Raw genomic sequence first — 23,459 nt, forward strand, 5'->3', positions numbered from 1 at the left:
TCTGAAAGAACAGTTAATAAATAATTTTGAAGGTAAATAAATAACTTATACCTTTAAGTAACTGTATGAAGCTTAAGAATATTTTCAATGAACGACTAGCAAATAAACACACCCTACAACCGAGAAAAAATTCTAAAGTAATAATAATGTTACTCCTTAGGTATGTATTTTGGTGCCGGTTACATTTTTTAGGTTAAATATTAATAAAACCTAATAATATCTAAATGATATATTTTGAATTAATAAAAAGTGTTGTTGACGAAAATGGACAATAGAGTGACAATATACAACCCAGATGATGATGAAGAAGATATTAATAATGAAATATTTGCTGATATTCAACCAGTAACTTGGATGAATGATTATGAGGATGATGATAATTTAAACTATGATCTAGATGAGATTAATAATTTTTTTCATAGAGTTGACTCTGATCAAATAATTTATGCTGAAAAAAAGAAACGGTGTAAATTAATTGGTAAATATGTTATGGGCGATTTACTTGGTGAAGGTAGTTATGGCAAAGTTAAGGAGGTACTCGATTCAGAAACATTATTTAGACGAGCTGTCAAAATATTAAAAAAACGTAAATTACGAAGGATACCTAATGGTGAACAAAATGTACAAAGGTATATTTGTTAAACTAATTATTTCTTATCCATTTTTTAAATTTAGTTTAATCAATAACATCTACAGGCTTTGACATTCTTTGAGTTGACAAGAAAAACAATGTCATTAAATGTTATTTTTAGACACTAGAACTGGCGACTATTTTTAATTAAAATATCTATTTTCAATTTAATAAAAAATTATATTGTTAAAATTTTATTTTCTGCTTTTTAAAAATATAACTGAATTTATTTTTAGTCTCGCAATAGTAGTAACTTATATAAAAATTAATTTTTTATATCTATGCAGTTTTATAAGACGTTTAATTTTATTTAACTGCTATCTAGACACTTGAACTTGATAATAATTTATTAATCCTTTTTTTTTTAATTACAGAGAAATACAATTATTAAAGAGACTAAAACATAAGAATGTTATTGAATTAATTGATGTATTATACAATGAAGAAAAAGAAAAAATGTATTTAGTTATGGAATTTTGCGTTTGTGGACTTCAAGTAAGTTGTTATTTCATTCAATAATTATTTAATAATGTAGATAAATAATACATAAAAAATATCTATGAAATAATTAACAGGATATGTTAGAAAGTACGGCCAATAAGAGGTTTCCGATATGGCAAGCACATGGATACTTTACACAACTCTTAGATGGTCTAGAATATCTCCATAGCAAACGAATTATTCACAAAGATATTAAACCGGGAAATTTATTACTTAGCCTTGATGGTACTTTAAAAATAAGTGATTTTGGTGTTGCAGAGGTATTAATTATTATTAAATATAATATTTATTGTATATATTAATAATTAATAAAAAAAAAAAACAATTCTTCAATAGGCTTTTGATATTTTCGCTGAAGACGACACTTGTACGATGGGACAAGGTACTCCAGCATTTCAACCTCCAGAAATTGCTAATGGATGCGAGTCATTTGCTGGTTTCAAAGTTGACATTTGGAGTTGTGGAGTTACTTTGTAAGTAATGGTGACTCAAATAATAATTCTATTTATTTATTGAGACAGTTTTTCTTTTTTTTGCAACTCAGGTATAATATAACAACGGGTATTTATCCGTTTGAAGGTGATAATATTTATAAATTGTATGAAAATATCGGTAAAGGTGAATATACAATACCAGACGAAGTAGAAAATAGTCTGACAACACTGTTAGAAGGTATGCTACAAAAAGAACCAGAGAAAAGATTTACACTGCAAGAAATTCGACGTCATCCATGGACTATTTGTCGACCGGAGCGAACAACTGATCAAGTACAAATACCACCAATTAAAGGCAATACAGGACATAAAATGACCGTACTACCATATTTAATGGATTATTACTATGGGAGTGATGAAGAACCTATGTATTATACAGCTAGACAGCTAAGTGGTAAGATTAATTATGTAAATTATTTAATATTATACTATTAAATTAGACCGTTGATAGTAGCTTTGTCTGATGAGATTATTTATAATTTTTCAATCAACAATGAGGATGTGATTAATTTAAAGATTAAAATAGTAGTAATATAAATCTTGAAGGATAAATATAATTAAAATTAATTGAATTTTCAGAGGAAAGAAGACTTGAAGAATTGGATGGCATTAGTAGTGATCAAAAGAGTGTATCCAGCAGTGGTAATACTAATAAATTAACACCTAGTAACAGTAAACGACGTTGGCGTAGACCGATCTCGAGTATTAGTGTTAAAAAATTAACTTCTTGCAAACCATCGTGATTCAATTTACTTAAAGTTAACATTAACGATTAATTTTTGTTTGTAACTATTATAATTAGGCGGTTAAAGTTCATTAAGTTTAAAAAAAAAAACAAAGTGTTGAATACTCTTTACGTGAGAAAAAAAAAAATACTGCCATGAAACTAAATATTTTTATTAATTTAATAATAAACATATTTATGTGATTAATCATATAATTAATAATACACGTATACACTTTTTAAATAAAGATATGTGTATACATGTTAATGATTATTAAATACATTAATATATTGATAAAATAAAAAATATATATTGTAAATTGTTACAAATATATTGTAACTAATTATTTTTGTGATATTAATATTAAATAATTATTGTAATAAGTCTTTATTGATATTTCAAGTATTTATGTATATTAATTATACTATTGCTTTTCTTTTAAAGCACTCTAAATTGACCGGTTAGAAAAAATTATTTCACTTCATTATTAGTATCTGTGTTTTTTTTTGTTTTTATTGTTATAAATATCATGTTAATGAGTATCCAGCACTTTTCATACTTTTTGTTATACAAAATTGCGTTGTCTTCTAGTTGTTCAAATTGTTGAAGACATTATATGAGAATCTATAAAACGTTTACGTGAAAAAAAAAAAATAAAAATATAAGAAAAAATTCACAGTCAAAAATAATAATAATATAGTTGTTAGTATATAAATGTACGCTTCATAATATTTGAGAGGATGAATTCATTAACTATGTTGAAGAGCATAGTAGTAATTTAAACCTTAAAATGGATCTTATAGATCTACTGTGTAATTATAGCTTCTAGTAACAAACGATTATGGCCTCTGAATATATAACGAAATTCAATATTTATTTTGCATTTATAAATATTTAAAATAACAATCGAATTTTGAGACGCGATACCATTAATGTTTAAAGTATTTCTTAGGCCTTACTTTGCACAATTTTTGTGCATTAATGTATTAAATTGTGTACATATGTTAATAATATCATTTATAAATTTATTTGAGAGAGCTTATAATAATTATCGATTCGTTATATAATTGAATGCTAATATAATTAATATTAATAAGATTCTGATTAGTTGAAAAGTTTTTTCAATTACTATTAAATTGTAATTGAAAATCAGTCATCAGGTATATTAAAAAAAGAAACTAATAATATTACATCTTAATAGATTGTAAATAATTATGATAACGCATAACTAATCGAGTTCTATTTAGCTTGCCACTGGTAATATTAATGTAATTTCTACTAAAACTTATCTTTTTATTATACAATGGAAATATCAATTTTCAATCAATTAAAAATAAGAGTATACGCACTACTTAATTGTTAATTATTAATTTATAAAAGTAAAGAAAAAATAACTTACTACCAATGTGCCGATAAAAGTCTTCAAGACTCTTAAAAAGTTACAGTTACTTTATCAATTTATTAATAAAAGAAAAAAAGTATAAAAAAAAAAAAATTGTATTTTTTTTTACGCTAATATCCGCTATCTTGTATATGACAGAATAATTGCATGATATTAGTTAATAATATTTATCGTGTAAAGAAATAATATGAGATCCTTATAAACCTGTTGGTACAAGTACAAAGTTATAATTGTAACGGGTATTTATTGTTTTATAATTATTTGTTGAAGTCAAATAAATTCACTTGACACATTTAGAGACAATGAAAAAATTGTTAAGAATTTTTAGTTAGACATGATTTAGATGTTAGATTATTTAATTTTTAATTAATATGTTAAGTTGTGATTAATATATATATATATAGATAATTATTAATGATAGTTATTACCTAATGATGTCTATTTAAAAAGTGGTAATAAATAATACCAGCGTCTTTTGAAAGACTGACGGTTACTTGTAAAATGTAATTAGCGAATTATTTTATCAAAATATTTTCATTTTATTGCAATTGTTTCTCTTGATAAAACTTTTTAATCTATATAATTGTATATCCAGTTGGCAGTATATTTACTCAAAGATGATAATTTTAAGAGATCACTTATTTTTTTCTGTAAAACTGATAACTCATTCAAATGCTTAGAAGTTCATTTTCTTGATATTGATAGGATCTATTTCCTTTAAATAGTTATTTGATAAATATTAAAATTATTTTGAGTAGAAATTAAGTAAATTAAAAAAAAAAAATCAATAATGAACGAAAATCGATTAACTATACTAACACTGACTGGAATTATGTGTGGAGTAATTATTGGAGTAATACTAAAAAATTATAGTAATCGACAATGGTCCGAGCGTGATATTATGTACTTTCAATTTCCTGGTGAAATATTTTTACGAATAATAAATTGCTTAGTTTTACCATTAATTATATCTAGTGTAGTAAGTGCTAGCTGTTATCTAAGTAAATCAGGTAGTATTGGCTTGAAGGCTTTTTATTATTATTGTACCACGACATCCCTTGGAATTATATTAGCTGTCACACTCGTTCAAACAATAAAACCCGGTGAGTTCTATGTCAACAAAAATACAACAGTATCTAATCATATCAAAAAATCTGTAACTGCTGATGCATTTTTAGACTTACTAAGGTACGTTTGTCTTGTATTGATTATTTTTCATTTTTGAACCAAAAAAAATAAAATTTAATTTTTACAGAAATTTGTTCACTGATAACTTAATAAAAGCATCTCTTAGTCAGGTAAATTAATTTTTAATTAATTAATTTTAATAAATTAATTTTTAATTAATTAATTTTAATAAATTAATTTTAATTAATTAATTTTAATAAATTAATTTTAATTAATTAATTTTAATAAATTAATTTTTAATTAATTAATTTTAATTAATTAATTTTAATAAATTAATTTTTAATTAATTAATTAGATAGATAGATAGATAGATTTGTTACATTGTACAGCAGTAAGAACTGCCTTTTACAATTTTTTCATCACAATTGTACTGCCTCTCTCTATTTCACTGCGTTCGAATTTCTTTCAAATTTTTCACTGCGTTCAAAGTTTCTGCCTTTCAAATTTCGCATATAGATATCGCAACCTGCTCTTTCAACTTTTTATAATCTCTGCGTAACTCTTGCGGCTGTGGACCGACTTTGTGCTTCCTGTACTGTATTTACCCTATTCCTCACCTCTTTCAAATGGCTGTTGGAATAGTGGCGATGGGGAAACCACAGAGAAAACCCATGCCAGTACAAGTCGGCTACCGGAGCAACCCCCGACTGTTGGTTTTGGAACTATTCGAACAACCGTCGGGGCTCGAACCCTCGCCTCACGGCATGATGTACGAACGAATTAATACGATATAATGACTTAACCCGCTCGGCCATCCTGCCGCTATATTTAATTAATTAATTAATTTTTAATTCATTAATTTTAATAAATTAATTTTTTACAAGTACTGAATAGAATTTTAATGAAATTTGTATAAAATTTATTTAGTATCAGACGCAAATAACGAGCCCACTCAATTCAACAAATGGTACTCTTTATTTTATTATTTAATTTTTCTAAATCAACTGTTAAATTTTCATAAATCTTTTCGATTATTTATAATTAGATGAAAATATAAACTCTTGGGGAATACACCATCGAGATAACGACGGGACTAATGTGCTTGGCATAGTAGGATTTTGTCTAATTTTGGGAATCACTATCGGACACTTAGAAGAAAAAGGAAAGCCTCTGAATGATTTTTTTAGATCATTATCTGATACAGTCATGCTCATGATGGACTGGGTGATAATGTAATTATTTTTTTATGATAAATTACTTATCGAAGTACGAAACTAAAAATATCAGATGACGTTACTTTAGATAGCGTAAAAAGCGAGAGACTTTTTATCTGTAGATACAAAAATTATTAAAATACAAGTTTCAAATTATTGCAATAAATTTCAAAATTTATACATGTAAAATTTTTTTTAAATCTGAGTAATGTATTCTTAATTAAGCATAAAAAATTCTAAAAGTATACTTTTGTCAGCTAATTTTTCCACTGATTAATGTCTATATAATTTGCAAACATTGTTTATAGCTCTTGGATAACGTAAAGAATTATAAAAGAATTTAAATCGTAAAATTATTAAGAAATGTTTGCTTTTGTATTAGTCATTAAGATTAAAATATTTTTTTGCTCGATATTTTTGATTATTTCAAAACTTAAATTCAATCATACGCAAAAAAATGATAAAAATATTCCTTCAGGATTGTTCCGGCAGCCGTTCTATTTTTGATTCCTGGAAAAATATTAGAAGCTGAAAACATAACATTGATGATATCCAACTTGGGTCTTTATGTACTGGTAGTGTTTGCTGGATTATTTATACACAGTTTAATTGTATTACCTCTTCTGTACTTCATATGTACAAGAAAATCACCGTATTCTTTACTGCTAAAAACAGGTCCTGCGATCATTACAGCTCTTGGAACATCTTCCAGGTTTTTTTACTAATTTTTGTCCTTTTATAATTAAATTATAAGTAGCAAAAACATACACAGTTAAATAAAGTATTGAAATTGCAAAGTAATTTTTCAGCACAGCTACTGTTCCAATGACGATAAAATGCCTCAATAGAATCGGTGTTAATCCAAAAGTGTCTCAGTTTATTGCACCAATCGGCGCGACCATTAATATGGATGGTATTGCATTATATGAAACAATTGGAGCATTATTCATCATTCAGCAACGCGGGCTTGATTTTTCTTTAATGCAAATTATATCAATAGCGTAAGTCTATTAATTTACAAAACAATCATCAAGATCAATAAATAATGCATGTAGTTTATTTTAGAATAACTTGCACAGTGTCTTGTATCGGAGCCGCCGGATTGCCAAGCGGTGGATACGTAATGTTAATTGTTGTACTCGAATCAATTGGAATTCCTGCTGAAGATGTCACATTAATTATAACGATTGACTGTTTTATGTGCGTATTATAAAATGAAATTACACTGAAATTAATCAAAATTAAATTAACCAACATCTTACAATTTTAATAATTTATTTTATTGAAAAATTATTTTTAAAAAAAATTTCATATGCAGAAAATGTTAAAAATTACACATGCAATTTTTTAAAAATATTTTTTGCCTTAATTTTATTAAAATAAAAAATCAAAAATTGTTGAACGTCGGCTAATTTTAGTATCATTTGAAATTATCAGACATTTGACAATTTTTTTATTTTTCTTGAAAAATAAACTAGGTCTAGAAAATTATATTTACTCATAAATTGCATTTATAATTTTTTAAAGCTTCTAATGATCGAATTTTTTAAATAAATTTTTCTTGCTATAATTTATTTGTTAAAAAAATTTTTAAAACTATCAGATGTCTCTAAATTTCAGTATTATATAATGAAAGATATTTTTAAATTTACGGATTATTAAGTATTTAATAAATAATAATTTTTAATTCGTTTTTTTTTAGAGATAGAATACGAACAACTGTTAATATCGTTGCTGATGTCCTTGGAGCAGGAATCATAGATCATTTTACTGACAAAAATGATTTAGAAGAAGAATTGGAAACACCTGGGCGGTCTTTAATCAATCGCGAATATATCAGCACAATTTATTAAAAATCAAAAAAATTATAAAAATATCAAGTTAATAAATACAGTGCATAATTTAAAAATTATTGTTCTTGTTCTGTAAACATTTCTTGGAAAAAAAAAAATATATGCAGTGTATATTAATTTAAAAATTTAAAAGAACCGCGTAAACTAATACGAGATACGCCCTCTAAATGCGGGTCTAAGAAACTTTTAAAACAACTGAAAATTTTTTTGACAGATCGATACAAACATCCCCGACAACAAGACGCCTGCCGCTAAATAATGAAACGATATTTTATTGCATCTGCTCTTCAGTAGAGATGAAAAAAAATAAAGACTGAAAAAAAGAGTACATGGTAGCTGGTAGTTTTTTAATTTTTACTGATTATTTTAAACGGGATAATTTGGTTCCTTTTTAATAATTTAATATATAGTTAAATAATTTTAAAATTGACATTAAAATAATCTACTGTAATAGATCATTTAAATCAAGAATATTGCATTTTTTGTGGAATAAAAAAGTAATTATAGTTACGGGTTGATGGGTTTGCGTCCGTTACAGAATATTCGATTTCTTGTAACGGTTATTACAAGTTTTGAATTTTTAATAAAGGTAACTATTTTTATTTTTGACAGTTTAATATTTTTTTGCACTTTCACTTACAAAAAATTGGAATGTAATTTTTTATATTTTAGGTAGTATAAAATTATTTAATTGAAATAATGCGTCCGGATTCACGAAGCGTCTCTTTCACATTCCACCGTGAGGTTTTGAGTGACCGGAATTCTCCAAGGATTCCACCAAATCGTAACAAAAATTTTCGTCAAAGACTTCAAGATCGATTTGACAAAGAAAAGCCTGATAGTAGCAAAGAAAAATCTAAAATTGTTAAAAGTGCCGATAAAAGTTGGAATAATATTAGTTTGAGTACTGTATCCGCGGACTCACGACGTGCATTTCGCAATGGAGCTGAAAAATTATCTAAGACAATTATATCGGTGCGAACAACTATTGGAACTATTTCACAGGTAAATACTTGTATTTTAATTTAAATTTAAATTATTATCAATTGTTAAAATTTAAAAATAATTTAATCTAAATTTTCTTCTTTGTAAAGAAATTCCGGAGTTCAACTAGGCGAAGACAAATTTTAGATGAACAACAATCACCCTGTAACTCTCAAACACCACAAACCTACTCAAGAAATTTGTTAGGACGCACTCCAACAAAATTATACAGTCCATTTGGCATTGAATCACCCAAGCATGCTTGGGATAAAGAAAATGATTCTGTTCCATCGTCAGCTTCTTCTAAACACGAGACTAATGAAGCACGTCGACCATTTCGTTTTATCAAAAAACGTGGCTTTGCTGCTTTGAGATAAACGTATTAATACTTATTTCAAGATTATTAATATGCATCATAATCATAATATATTGCTTGGGGTCTATAATTAATCATACGCTGTGTAATTTATCCTACGAATTACGCGAGAATCATTCCTCATCACTACTTAGCTTATGAAAATTTTCGACCTGTCATTTATCGACGAAACAAAAAAAAATATCATAAGGGCTTTATTTATAATAATAATGGTATCGCTATTTTTTTACTTTAATACCATTTTTTACTACTATACTATTGAATATAGTCTTTATCCTAAAACTAAATTCCAATAAGCACAAATTTTTTTTTTTTGCAATTTGAAGCGTGATTAATCGGAGTAACTTGGGAAAAATTTTTCTAAAATACGCGCTTATTCGAAAGCTTATTATCTAATTAAGTTATTGGTGAAAAAAGCCTAAATTTATTATCAATTCTAAAAAGCCAAAGTTACGTCGAATGTAACAATTTATTCTAATACTTTTTTGTACCAAAAAATAATTTATTTTTTATCTAATTTAAAATTAGTAATAGAACCAATCAATGAAACAATAAAGCCAACAATGGATTTGATTTAATAAATTTTTTGTGGAGTTTAAATAAGCATCATCGAATCATCGAATCATGATTAAACTAGATATTTAAAACTCTATGGATAATAATTAAACTGAACTGTTACTTTAAGACTTATTAAAAAAACTGTTGCCTAAAAATCTAATTTTTTCCGTTAAATATTTATTAATAAATATAATTTGTAATCAGTATTTTACAAAATAAAATATCAAAGATTATTCAAACTAAACTTGTTTTTTTTTTTTTTTTTTTTTTTTTTTCATCAAAGCCTGTCAATTTAATTGTATAATTTTAAATGCATTAAACTTTGTAAATATTTAATTTAAAAAATGATTAATGGAAAGTATGCCCGATCTTCAGTGACAGTATTTTTTATCGATTACGAAGTTCATTAATAAACGAACATATTTTAACATAAGAAATTCATAAAGATATATTTAAATTGTACATATATAATAAATACAGCAGGAAATATAAACCAGAGCGTCAATGCGCACGATCTATAAATTTTATATCGCGCAGACGTTTACGACCACCGCAAAATGCGACATAATACTGCACCCGAAAATTCTCTTCGCTGAGATAAAGAAGGGGTAAATAATTAAACAATGCGGCAAGAGTCTTTAAGAACTTCTTTCATCAATAGTGTTGCATTATTAAAAAAGTAAAAGAATGTTCTTAATTAAAAACAAACCTTTCAACCATTGTTAATTTAATTGGTCACTCAACAAATACTTAAATCCAATGAAGAATAACTTTAAAGAATAGTTTGCATAGTTCACCAGCTATCGATCGGAATAAGTAGGGTTTAACTTTATAATACTCTTATCGTAGGTGGATTATACCACCTTACCCAATTTTCATTTTCATCTTTTACATATTCTGCCAAGAAACGATCTATGCCACTTACTAGTTTATTTCAGCACACTCTATATAAAAAAAATCTAAATTCCATTACGCTAATGCCAAAAAATTTTTCGCACCATTAATTTACTCATTATTCGTTAATTCCAGTGACACATTCACCTGCTGAATAATTTAAATTTCATTAAATCATAACTTGAAATTATTTTACATTTAAAATTCCATTGCGAGGTTCCACTTACAAAGATCATAATAAGTAGTCTATGTACATTTAATGAGTAAGCCGTCAATGAGCATTGTTTACTGCAATGTAACCCAAACTAATTGCATTAAAGGGCTTAAGCTTTGAATAAAGCAACTAAATAATTATATTTGTCAATGCTTTTACCTAATTTAGCTGCATTGTTAATTGATACAAGGGGCGTACTTTTTTTACAGCATAATAGTGGGTTGCATTGGTTGGTCGACAGGGGTGTAAAGAGGGAGTATATGGAGCTCCGAAAGGGTGTTTGCGAGAGGCAGGTCAGGGTTGGGGCCCTGGGGCTCAGTTCTGCTCAGTACGTTGTCCGTATTTGTCCGTACTTGATCACTTCCTTTTATAAGTTTATAACTAAAAAATATTAAGTATAAATTATTAAAATAATTTGAAAACATTTTGTTATTTATAATAAAATAAACGATGTTAAAATAAATGAATAAAAAAAGAAATAATAATTAAAGAAGAAAAGAATACATACTTGCGATTAAAAAAATAAAAATATAAAATATAATTCAAGTTATGTCGATGAACAAAATTTGATGTGTTATATTTAACACTAGTGGACATGACTAAAAGTCGGTCAGTGATTTAACGAGTGTGTGAAGAAAAAATAAGTCATGAAATATATGGTTATATAATATTGTTCGCGCGTATATAATACTACTATCGTATTTGCGTTAATTCACACAATAGAACGCTTCGTGAATTTTTTACCTTTTAGGTTTATTATTATTGTTACTTAGGTGCTCACTAAATATTTTTTCTTCTTTAAAATTTGTTTCTCGTTCTCTTAACTGTTAAGTATAGTAAAGTCCGAGCCCTCTCTTTTGATTTAAAAAATATTATTTCTCAGTCTCTCTTCAATAAAACAGCATTAACCCTTTCTCATTTTATTTCTCTTGTGTTATCCCCACTCTAGCGTCCTCGTTCTGTCGCGTTACTTCTCCCACCAGTTCCTGACAGCTTGGTCGATTCACGAGTTTGCCTGGATACACCCGCGTTTTCCCGGGCCTTTGCGCCGCGATTTATATACATAGTGAGTTTTATTTATTATTTATATATTTTTTTATTTATACATTACTTTTTAATATATTTTTTTATTGTTATTAACAGCTATCAGTACGCTTATAGTTTAGATTTTGTGCAAAAGCTTTTTATTTAGAGCTAATGCATCATAGTTTATGACACTTTACGTTACGCACAATTTCTAACCAATAAAAATTTCAAATGATGCGATAGTTGTTTATTTTTTATTGTTCAATATAATTTAATTATATTAATACATTTATTGTAGTATAAATTTATTTATAATTATTTATTTTACCTAAAACTGACTAATATGAATTTTTTTTTTCTTTTTTTTTTTTTTTTTTTTTTTTACTGAGGACTGGTTGCTTTCCTGGGCATAACCTAAAAAATAAATTTGTTGATGAATTATAGCCAACAATAACTGTGATGATTTATTTGTGATAAATACATATATGTATATATATTTATATATACATATATAAATGTATGTAATAATAATTGTAGTTTTTTTATTATTGCATTTGTTTGTTTGTTTCTGATATGCAGGTCTGGCGTCGTATATACTTATTATTGAATTTTATTTTTATATTTATTTTTTTTATCAACTGCTTCTTTAAAAAAAGAAAAAAAATTTCATAATCAGAGTCACTTTTACTGGTATGCGGGAATCCGGGATAAAAGTAGTAATGCATTTGTTTATATTTTTTGTATTTGCTGTACGTCCCGATGTTTATCAACGACGCAATCAGTTGGATCACTCAATCATCGTATTGTCACCATCAGTGTCACAAGGCATCAACAAGAGGTTCGAAAAGAGGAAGAAAAAATAGTTAGTTACTCTGCGTAGGAGTGACACTAATTGCGTCATAAAATTTAGATCAACTTGTTTCTGAAACGTGATATTATTATTCAACTATATTTCAAAATGAGCGAACAAAATGACCAACAGAACTTATCTGGGGATGAACCTCGTACTAATCTTATTATTAATTATCTACCCCAAAGTATGACGGAAAAGGAATTATACAGTATGTTTGTAACCATCGGACCAGTTGAATCTTGTCGAGTTATGAAAGATTACAAAGTAAGTTTCAGTATTTTTTTATCATTATTTTCTTTTGTTATTGGTTCCTAGAAATTATATCACAGGCAACTCAAACAATATGTTTAAGTAATTTAAATGCCTAAATTTCCAAGAACTTGGCAATAATAAAATAAAAAAAAATTCTATCGAATTTTACTATCAGTTATATTTAAAAATTAAATACTTTTTGTTTTTGTTACTTACAGACTGGATACAGTTATGGTTTTGGTTTTGTCAATTACGCAAAGGCAGAAGATGCTGCTACTGCAATAAATACGCTCAACGGATTACAAGTTCAAAATAAACGATTAAAAGTATCGTTTGCAAGACCATCCGGGGAAGAAATTAAAGAAACAAATCTTTATGTTACGAATCTTCCTAGGTAATTGATAAAAAATAATTTTATTTTCTGAATAAATTTAATAAGTAATATATATTTTTCAGAAATGTTACGGAAAATCAAATTGAAGATCTTTTCAATAAATTTGGACAAATAGTACAGAAGAACATATTAAAAGACAAATTAACCGGCTTACCTAGAGGAGTTGCTTTTGTTAGGTAAATTATTAATATAAGTAATCGTTTAATTGGCATGACATTAAAACCTTTAGAGAGTTAGAAAATAAAATAAAATTAATTGGATTTAATTCAAAATTGTTACAAACAGCTGGCTTGTAGAATTAAATTCAATCTTTATACTGCTATTCCAATTTACTATCTTCGCAGAGAGTATATATTTATTTAGCCAAGTTATATTCTGTGCCAGAATATTTTAGCCAGAGCTACCTGGCGCGAATCTTCTTTGCTCAATTTCATTTTACGTTTGTTCTATAAGTGACCTAGTTTACTCTGAAAAGTAACTTGATGAAAGCACACAATCAAAAATTTATATTTGCACAATAAATTAACCATAACAGTCTGTTGAAAGTTGTTAAAATAAGTGTCTACTTAAAACTATAAATATATATATTTGTATACGTATTGTATATACGTACCGACATAAATATAACTTAATGTATTCGATATCAATATTTACTCAAACAATAATTCAATCTATCTTTTCACTCAATTTATGTGGCTTTTCTTCAGGTATGATAAACGCGAAGAAGCACAAGAAGCAATTAATCATTTAAATGGTACAATACCCGATGGAGGTTCAGAGCCACTGTGTGTTAAAATCGCAGAAGAACACGGAAAACAAAAAGCAGCTTATTATGCTGGGTGGCAGGCTGGATACAATCAAAGTCGTGGTGAGTATTAAACAGTTTGTTTATTTTTATTTTTATTCTTATTATTTATTTATTTTATTTCAATTATTTTAAAACAAGAAAATTTTGCAATAGACATGAATATTTTATCAATTGATTATCTAAAAAAAAAATGCACCAACTAATCTAATATATTTTAATAAATTAATATATTTGTTATTGATTGTAACCGCGATTTACTGAAAAAATTTTTTCATTGCAAAATGACAAATATATAATTGCTGTAAATGTATTGTTTTTCGGTACGCATTGTAAGTTATAACATGGATATAGCCGTTAGCCGTCGCTTATTTCTCTGTAAAAAATTAATCTCTTAATATATTTATTGTAGTATCGATAAATTGATTTATACGGATATACATTTTAACTGTTAGGAAATCTAGCATGTGTAATCTTTAAAACTTAAAGCACAGCGTCAGATATTAATGACAATGACGGCTAGTTTGCTGTAACTAATTAATATTTTTTGTTTATAATTTTTATAGTTACTGTTTAATAGTTTATTTGTTACTTTTTTTTCTATTGTTCCCATTTTTTCCGCGTAAACATTTAACCCTAATCTAAAAAATGTTTTGCCAGATAAGAAGTTCGCACCTAACTCCGCTCTCAACAGCTTATCGCACTAGTCAAAAAATCAACTATTAACTTAATTAACTATATTATATCAATAAATATTAATTATAATACTATTAATAATTATAATAATATTCTTACTAATATAACTACAAGCAATGGTAAAGAAATAATTTATTAAAAATTAGTCCAACTTGACGCAATCATAATTATAAAATTGAAATTAGTCTGGTCTATCCACTATACGCAAATTTTAAATTTCGCGTTGAAAAATTATATCAACGAACAATAAATGTAATTAACTTATTAATTAATTTGCGGAATAGTAAAAAAAGCGTACTGTATACTATTAGATACTTAATTAAAAAAAGTGTTTGTATTGTGTTAAAAATCAAAAATTAAGGCGCTGGATTAGCTTATCCTTTCCACCGATGACTACATTAAGAAACGGACGGGTCTGCCCTTGGTCTCACTATGTCAGGATTTTCTTTATGTCATTGGACTGGGGTCAATTGGATTTGTTATAGAATGTTTTATTTTTATTACTCATTTAATTATTAACAATCGTACTATTACTGTTATTAATATGACTATTACCATTACTATAATTATTAATATTATTTAAACTTGGACTTCCTGACAGTAAGTTTATTAATTGTTTTTATCTGTTAGGATTCATTTATTGTTATTAATAATTACTAATTATATTATTATATTTTTCTATTGTTCAACTTTGACTTACTGACTGTAAACAAAACACAAAATAATAAGTTAAATCAATTGTCTTTCGTACTATTATAAGATTTTTGTATATTGTTTTTTGTAAATTGTTCAAAAAATTTGACACTAAATACAGATGTTTTTTTTTTTGTAATTATTTCACGCTTTTTTTTATCTTGACCCATAAAGTCCTACTTATAAATTTTAAAAACTATGACATGATCATAATATTAATGATATGTACTTAAGTATTTAAAATCAAATCATTGTTACTAACATGACTAAAATAATAAAAAATTTTTATATAATATTTGCTTGAGCTGTAATAAGCGTGCATAAATAATTAATGTAAAAATACAACATTGGCTGCGATTGCATTTATATTTAAAGCTTCATTATTATTATTATTATTATTATTATTGTATTAATTACTGTATGCATGAGTGTTTAATTGAAAATTTTTAATTCAACTAATAGATTAAAAAATTTATTTCTTTACATCGAACATTGATAAATTATAAAAAGGAAAAAAAAAAAGTTGTGATAACAAAAGAGGCATACCTCTAAAGTTATTTTAATCTTATATTTCTATTTTACTGCTTACCATTTGGCGAAGGAGAGTGTCTATATGGAACGAGGAAAAACTATCAGCAGTTTTCCAATTTTAATAAATAATTTAAATAACAGCTTTTAAATTTATACAAATTAAATATTTAAATTATTTTTAAAATATACCATGTCTTAATTTATATAAAAGGATGAATAATATTTAAGTTGCTGAGAAAATGAGTATGTTAATTTTGCAAATTATCTAGGCTAAAATTGTAATTGAGAAAATTTATGTTAGTGTAAAAATAGTTGGTGTGCTGTAATAATTTTTAAATAGTCAAATATCAGAGTAGTGAGCTGTAATAAAAAATGAATTATTGTGTAATTTCTTTGATTAATCATTATCAGTTAAATAATGATAATAAAAGAGTAATAAATTTAAGTATTGTGAAAACTCACGCAACTTGTGCTATTTAAAATTTTGTTGGCTGTAATTAGATCGTTGAATTATAAAATGTCAATATATATCAATGTATACATTCGTTAAGATAAAATCAGGTTATAAGGCGCTTATCAATGCATAAAATAATTGATGTATTAATTATAGTTACTACTTAGAGGCTTAGTGGTAAAAAATACGCTCAAGCAAATTTAGATGTATGTTAATTAAAGTTATAGATATTCTATTACCATTAATATATATTTTTCAGAGAGTAAAAGTTATTCAAAATTTTCTTAATCTATTTCATTGTTTTTCAGTATCTGAATTATACTATTTTTAATATTCGTTTTACTTGACAAAAATTTGCATGAAAAAATTGATTTACAAAATTTCCTTTTCTTTTTTAATGTTTTATTTTTGTGTATTTAATACATTGCAAAATATTACTGACCTAAAATATATAATATCATAAATTGATATAATTAAAATGAAAAAAATATCAAACTTTCAAAAATTATTGTGATAGAAAATAGATAAATAGTATCTTCGGGAATTCTTCAAATAAATTATTAATACTAAATGCAATTAATTATTGTTGCGTTAATTTTAAATTAAAAAATGTATGGTCAAGAGATATTTGTATATAAATAAAATCGTCAATGTAGAAGAATGATGACTAATGGATCGTATATTGAATGATCAATCAAGAAAAGTTTGGTAGTAGCAACGATGGCTGTGATAAATGATACCAATACTATTTACTAAAAAATCAACATAAGTAGAAAATATAATAAGCGTGATTTCTTCTTAATATCTTTAACTAAATTAATAAGTAATTCTATAAAGTCATAAAACACAATATGTATGCTACGTATTTAATAACAATAATAATTATAATGAAAAATTATTGTAAAGTATTATTAAGATTGATGTGAAAATTAATATGTTCGTTACCATTCAAAATAAGCCGCTACAATAATTGATATTTCAAAATTATAAAATGTTTAAAATTAATTATGTAAATGTACTTTTTTATGTTTGTTAATATTTAATTAATTAAATTATTATTATTATATATTTATAACTTTTCTAATGATTTAAATAGTGATGAATATAAAAAACAGTGTAACTTGAAAATTGTTTTCAAATTTATCATTTAAATAAAATTTTTTATTCATCAATTAATAAAAACTTCTTTGATTAGTTTTTTTTTTTGATGAAACAAAGTTATTATTAGTATTATTGATAATAATAAGATAATATTAAGTATTTCAACAGCAATCAATTGACAACAAAGTGGGAATTGATTAAAAAATTTATTATACTTTTAAAATGATTAAATAACTAATTTAACAATGACGTGACATGTATTCGTGAAAAAGTGAAAAATTAAAATTAAGTAGTTGAAAACAGCGTCAAAAAATTAAATAAATTCACAAGTAATTATGATGAATGGACAGGAGGTAATTTCTTCCTTAACTTCTTCACAAAAAATTCGTATTTTATTTACTTATTTTTTAAATTATTTATGTAAACATTACAGCTCGCACTTACAACAATTTAATTTATAAACAAAATTTTATTATATATTTATACTTGTATCTATAAATCATCATGTCTTTAGCATTAATTTTGCTTGAAGTTGCTATTTGAAAATAATTTTATTTATTATTTATTTTGATAATAATTTAAGCAATTTTGTTTTTTGTTACAAAACATAATAAATATATAATTTTCAGGTGGAAGTAGCCGAGGTCGTGGAGCAGCAACTGGTGGAGCCGTAGCAACCGGAGTAACCGGAGTCGGAAGAGCAACGCCAATTGGTGCTCGAGGTGGACACCACGGAAGCTTTATCGGGAATGGAGGCGGTGGTGGACCCGGTGCAATGAGAATGGAAAAAATTCATCCTCATAGATTCAACCCTATAGGAATGGGTGGTGGTTATGTACAATCGCACTTCTGGTGACCACAAATGAATGTTTTAAATCTATTACAAGTCAATAAGTAACTATAAAAAATATGACAAGCAGATAAAAAATTAACGATGATACTAAAAAGTGTTTCGGCAACGCTCGGGTAGACGTTACCACACTAGTTGATCCCAGTCGGAGTTATTCTTCTTCAATGGAGTAGCTAAAATGTCGATAATCTTTCATTTTAATAGTTTTTATTTTTTTTTTCTTTTTTTTTTAAGGGTGAAATTAATTTGCGAATGTTTTATGGTCACATGTCGCATCCAAAATCTCCGTCCGAGATGAAAGGAAAATGTGCGTCGTGTGTATTTTAGACAATGTATAAAAGAGAGTGCTCTATTGTGAAACAATGGCACCTTAAATAATTTTAATTTTAAATGACGTAAGATTTATTAAAAAGAAGAAAACGACGAGATAAATATTTTATGGATTTTTTAAAAATATAATTGTGAATAACAAGTGCCATTGTTATTCATTGTGAGTGCAGAGAAGAAAAAAAATTTTTAAATTATATCTCTAAGACTTTAAATTTAATAAAATAACAAAATGTTCTTTCGAATATTAAGAAAATAGTTAGTTGAAAATTGACTATAGTCATAATGATGAATTTCTTATATTAAATTACTAATTGAAAAACAAATTCCATTGGTTTAATTTAGTAATGTATTTTAAGTAATGTGAAAATTCGTTATTAATATTGTAAAGAAGATTATGTTATGAAACCTTAGTTTTAATGTTAATATACCGGTGTAACTTATGTCTGTAATACAATTACTCGATGATATCCATATCATTATGAGAACAAACTATTTTTTTTTTTATTTTATTTTTGTTTTTATCATATCAATATTATTTTTAAATCACAAACCAAAAAAATATTATTTTAGATTTTAATAATGATTTAAACATCATATATTTACGTTATTTTTTATGAGAAAAGAAAATTATTTTAAATGGGATTTGTGTAGAAAAATTGAAATTAATTTTTTTCTATTGAATTCTAAAACATAACATTACAAAATTAATTTTTGTTGAATTTTCTACACAAGTACCATCAATTATGAAGTTACTTTAATTAGTTACTATACATAGTTGTAATTATTATCTTGATAATTTAATTATCAAATATATAATAGAAATTTGTAAATATATCAAAGATTTTAATTAACAACATACAATCATTATTTTTTAGATGAGACTGAAATTTATAGATTAAAAGAGATAAAATCAACAGTTTATCCTGATATATGCATGTTTTATTACTCAATTAAATTTAATTTCCATTTTACCTCATATACATTTTAATTATGTTAAGTAAAATAATATTATTGAAATTGCGGATTTTAATAGTTAATAAATTAAAACCAACTTTTTGATAACACTGTTATAGGAGTAGTAATAGAGATAACAACAACAATAATAAAAGACCATTTTTCAAGATCTTCAATTCATTATTTATCGTATATCAATTAATTAAATAACAATCTTTAACTTTATGATTCATCAGGCATGAAATAAATATTATTATTATTATTCTTATAATTATCAAGATTGCACTTTATTTTATAGTAAATTAGAGAATACTCATAGAGTTTTGTGTCAAGTAATTGCCAGCAAATTAAAACTCTTTTTTACGAGCGCAAAATCAAGATAGTGAAAGTTCTAAGGCATCATTGTATCATCAATTTCAGGGTTTTAAAACTGCCGGGTTCGTCATAAATAACTAACTGCTTCTAATGGGGTAATAACTTATTTGAACTATTATTTTTCCCTGAAGAAAAACTCCCAAGTTAACTCATAAGTGTTTTATGAATCAAATGACCTCCAATTTTATTAGTGTAAATTACTTTAATAACAAATTTAATTATTTACTAATAAGTATGGATTTTTTTCTTAATTAATAAAAATTAATTCTTTTAAATATATTTTTAATTTTTTTTTTGGCGGTTCGGAAAAATGATACGAAGCAGTTATGTTTTAAATTAAACTAATGCAATTTTTTTAAAAAGTAAACATCTATCAGCACTTAATTATTTAAAGATAAATTTATTTATTATCTTTTCCACTACATAACTATCATATTTATTTTAAAAATCTTCAATTTTCTGCAATCAAGGTTTTCATGATAGTATATTGAATCAATATTATTGAGAGTAAAAATATGACAATAATTTTTTGAGTCAATATGGGATGTAACATGATTTTCTAAAATATCAGAAGAGTTTTTTCTGTGATACATAGAAAACATTATTGTTAATGAATACAATTTTTTAATTATACATTAAACAAAAAACTATTATTTACAATAACTCTCAGTATGGAGACAATTACCTTTTTTTTTCTATTTCAAATTACTTTTTTATTAGATTCTTTCTTCAGTATCACTTAAAATACTACTTTTGATATCTCACATAATTTTTTTTATCCTGTATTGAATATACTACTGTAGTATTTTAAGTGTTATGTGAAAAAAATTGTATAGATATGTATATAAGAGAACATATAGTATACTAAATTATTTTAAACGATGAGCACAACATGACAATTTTATTTACTCTTACACACAACAACAGTCTCTTTTTAAAGTTTTTTTTTTTTTTTATTTTTTCATTTTAATACTAATGGAAATAATATTAAAAAAAATTAACTGATGAACTATTTTATTTATTTTATTAATAGCATTACAATTTTGCAGCATTTATACCCAGTAATATTTTAAATTAGAAAAGATAACAAATATTAAATATTAATATTAATAATAGAAATATTAATAAAAGTAAATATTTTATACTCAAATCACTTTAAGTCTTACAATTGTTTAATCTTTGATTGTTTTGAAGAAATATTGCACTAAAAAATAAGTTTTAAAAGTATTTTTTCTAAAAAGCAGCATTTTATATTATTATTATTTTTAGTTATTAATAATAATTATTATTCATAAACTAGGCATTTAAATTAATCAATAATAGAAAAGACAATGTTTTAATTAAAAATAAACTTTGTACTAAAAAAATATTTTTAAAGATCATTCGATGATTTACTGCCGAGTACTTAGAGTTTTCTTTAAATTAAATAACAATTTTTTTTAATTATTCTTACGAATTTCAAAATGAGCATTGTTGAATTCATCCAATCACAACATTGCCCTTCAAGAGGCAGCTAGCATTTTAAAATCAAGCGAGATGCCTTATGATGAGCCGTAATGTAATTAGAGTAACATTTAACTTCACTTATATACACTGTTTAAAAAATAAAAAATTTTACTAAAAAGTAAAATAAATACAGTTCTGTTTAATATTGAGTGACTACGTCAGTAATTGAGTCAAAACTAAGACTAGTATTTAAAACAAGCAAAATTTATATTATTGCCAACGTCTCATTGTGACCACAGGATACTGTGGCTTGGAGATTATAAGAAACGCGGAAACAGGAAGGGGCGGGTAATCGCATTCAGCCAAGATATGTATTACCATTTGGGTTGAAAGGAAAATAACTTTTAAAAAATAATATTTTACTTGTTATTACTATCAAATGATAAAATATCAACTACTTTATTCTAAAATTGCAGAATCTTAAAAAAAAAAAAAAAAAACATTTAAATGATATTTACTAAAATTTGTGTCTAAAATAATAAAAAATTGCGCAAAAAAACTTATATTAATTTTCAACGTAATTATGACAAGTTTTTTTTAATTACTACAGAGAAAGTTGCTTTTTTATATTTTAAAAATTTTTGATAAAATAGTTTATATAACATATGTTTTAAAAAATCGATACCTTTTGAAACCCGAGCAACTCTATAATAGATGACAAAAACCTATTACCTTTGTTATGACTTGTTAAATTTTTCAACGGCGAAAGTAGAAACTGCTTGTATAAATTACTTCTGTTGGGGTTCTAATTTGCTTTGTCATACTCTGTTTTTTTTTGTACTAGGGTCTTAAAATTTCGACTGAACCTTAGTTAGGAAAAAGAAAGAAATGAAATTTATCAATAAAAAATTATCGTTTATTTTTGCAATTCATTTTTAAACTTTAATATTTATTTGATCAATGTAAAAAAAAAAAAAATTTGGCCGTTTGCTAAATTTTAATTTCATCGTTTAAAAATAAATTTTATCGATTAATTACTAAAATTATTGTTTGAATTATTTAGGTGGAAATTATTGCTTTTTAGCAACAATTTTTTTTCCGTGTTATACATTTTTTACTAGTTTCAAGTTATAAAATTAAATTTATCATAAAAATGAACAATTTACTTATTAATTCACAGAAACTCAATACGTAAATAAAAAAAAAAAAAAAATAATACTTCGAACTATTAAATTCAAAGGTCCTGATTCGTAAACACTTAAAAATTGATAACTAAAGCTAAATATACTTATAAATAATTCATTAAAAGATTAAATTTATCAGTGAAAATTGTTTAGTGTACCAATATTTAAATCTTATTTCTATACAATAAATATGAAAATTGTTACCGATTTTATCGTTGGTGAGCACAATAAAAATTCAATTTAAGTGAATGATTAATGAAAGAATCGGACATGAAAGACTGCTTCAGCAACTTTGAATTTATTTCGGTGATATATTTGTCCTGTGAAAAAGACCATTTAAAAAATAATTCTTTTCCTCCCTTTATTTTCCTTCCCTCCACATGCCTCTGTAACTCCTCATACACATATAATACTCGGGCTTGCTCTTTTCTTGCTGCGTCCGATTCAAATAATCCTGGGGAGTCGGAGTGAGATTGTAAAATAGTTAAATTGAAAACATCTGGAATGAAAATACGAATGTACATCTGGTATTTAAAAAAAT

At 25.4% G+C, this 23,459-nt stretch overlaps 4 protein-coding genes and 2 long non-coding RNA genes across 9 annotated transcripts; 4 read left to right on the forward strand and 2 right to left on the reverse strand.

Annotated features, from left to right (window-relative positions):
* Nucleotides 1-16: 16 nt before the first annotated feature.
* LOC123260893 (serine/threonine-protein kinase stk11) lies at nucleotides 17-2,502 on the forward strand. Its single transcript, XM_044722261.1, has 6 exons — nucleotides 17-629; nucleotides 1,006-1,126; nucleotides 1,207-1,392; nucleotides 1,469-1,605; nucleotides 1,677-2,020; nucleotides 2,206-2,502. Exons 1-6 carry the CDS (start codon nucleotides 265-267, stop codon nucleotides 2,367-2,369), a joined length of 1,317 nt encoding a protein of 438 aa, XP_044578196.1. The 5' UTR covers nucleotides 17-264; the 3' UTR covers nucleotides 2,370-2,502.
* A 991-nt stretch (nucleotides 2,503-3,493) lies between these two features.
* On the forward strand, nucleotides 3,494-8,007 carry LOC123260889 (excitatory amino acid transporter 3-like). The gene is made up of 8 exons (XM_044722258.1): nucleotides 3,494-4,941; nucleotides 5,009-5,051; nucleotides 5,809-5,848; nucleotides 5,927-6,113; nucleotides 6,574-6,807; nucleotides 6,905-7,096; nucleotides 7,161-7,295; nucleotides 7,798-8,007. The coding sequence occupies exons 1-8, from the start codon at nucleotides 4,544-4,546 to the stop codon at nucleotides 7,946-7,948; spliced, it is 1,380 nt and encodes a 459-aa protein (XP_044578193.1). The 5' UTR covers nucleotides 3,494-4,543; the 3' UTR covers nucleotides 7,949-8,007.
* On the reverse strand, nucleotides 6,834-7,867 carry LOC123260929. Its single transcript, XR_006508571.1, has 2 exons — nucleotides 7,748-7,867; nucleotides 6,834-7,252 (listed from the first exon to the last, which is right to left on the reverse strand). It is a non-coding gene; the product is annotated as an uncharacterized LOC123260929 (long non-coding RNA).
* Nucleotides 8,008-8,359: 352 nt separating the features above from the next.
* On the forward strand, nucleotides 8,360-9,815 carry LOC123260915. Its single transcript, XM_044722302.1, has 3 exons — nucleotides 8,360-8,537; nucleotides 8,621-8,953; nucleotides 9,043-9,815. The coding sequence occupies exons 2-3, from the start codon at nucleotides 8,648-8,650 to the stop codon at nucleotides 9,307-9,309; spliced, it is 573 nt and encodes a 190-aa protein (XP_044578237.1). The 5' UTR covers nucleotides 8,360-8,537; nucleotides 8,621-8,647; the 3' UTR covers nucleotides 9,310-9,815.
* A 1,044-nt stretch (nucleotides 9,816-10,859) lies between these two features.
* Nucleotides 10,860-11,574, reverse strand: LOC123260925. 2 transcript variants are annotated; one of them, XR_006508567.1, is made up of 4 exons: nucleotides 11,483-11,574; nucleotides 11,134-11,355; nucleotides 10,988-11,048; nucleotides 10,860-10,910 (listed from the first exon to the last, which is right to left on the reverse strand). It is a non-coding gene; the product is annotated as an uncharacterized LOC123260925 (long non-coding RNA). The 2 variants fall into 2 exon arrangements; XR_006508566.1 differs by having other exon boundaries at nucleotides 10,860-11,048.
* Nucleotides 11,575-11,923: 349 nt separating this feature from the next.
* Nucleotides 11,924-19,451, forward strand: LOC123260908 (sex-lethal homolog). 3 transcript variants are annotated; one of them, XM_044722287.1, is made up of 6 exons: nucleotides 11,924-12,040; nucleotides 12,783-13,117; nucleotides 13,324-13,499; nucleotides 13,562-13,675; nucleotides 14,207-14,367; nucleotides 18,409-19,451. In XM_044722287.1, exons 2-6 carry the CDS (start codon nucleotides 12,959-12,961, stop codon nucleotides 18,633-18,635), a joined length of 837 nt encoding a protein of 278 aa, XP_044578222.1. In that variant the 5' UTR covers nucleotides 11,924-12,040; nucleotides 12,783-12,958; the 3' UTR covers nucleotides 18,636-19,451. The 3 variants fall into 3 exon arrangements, with proteins under 3 accessions (XP_044578222.1, XP_044578224.1, XP_044578223.1); XM_044722289.1 differs by lacking the exon at nucleotides 18,409-19,451 and adding an exon at nucleotides 14,965-15,402; XM_044722288.1 differs by having other exon boundaries at nucleotides 11,945-12,040; nucleotides 12,580-13,117.
* The last annotated feature ends 4,008 nt before the right edge of the window (nucleotides 19,452-23,459 follow it).

Source organism: Cotesia glomerata, linkage group LG3, assembly GCF_020080835.1.
Source record: "Cotesia glomerata isolate CgM1 linkage group LG3, MPM_Cglom_v2.3, whole genome shotgun sequence".
Classification (NCBI taxonomy): Eukaryota; Metazoa; Arthropoda; class Insecta; order Hymenoptera; family Braconidae; genus Cotesia; species Cotesia glomerata.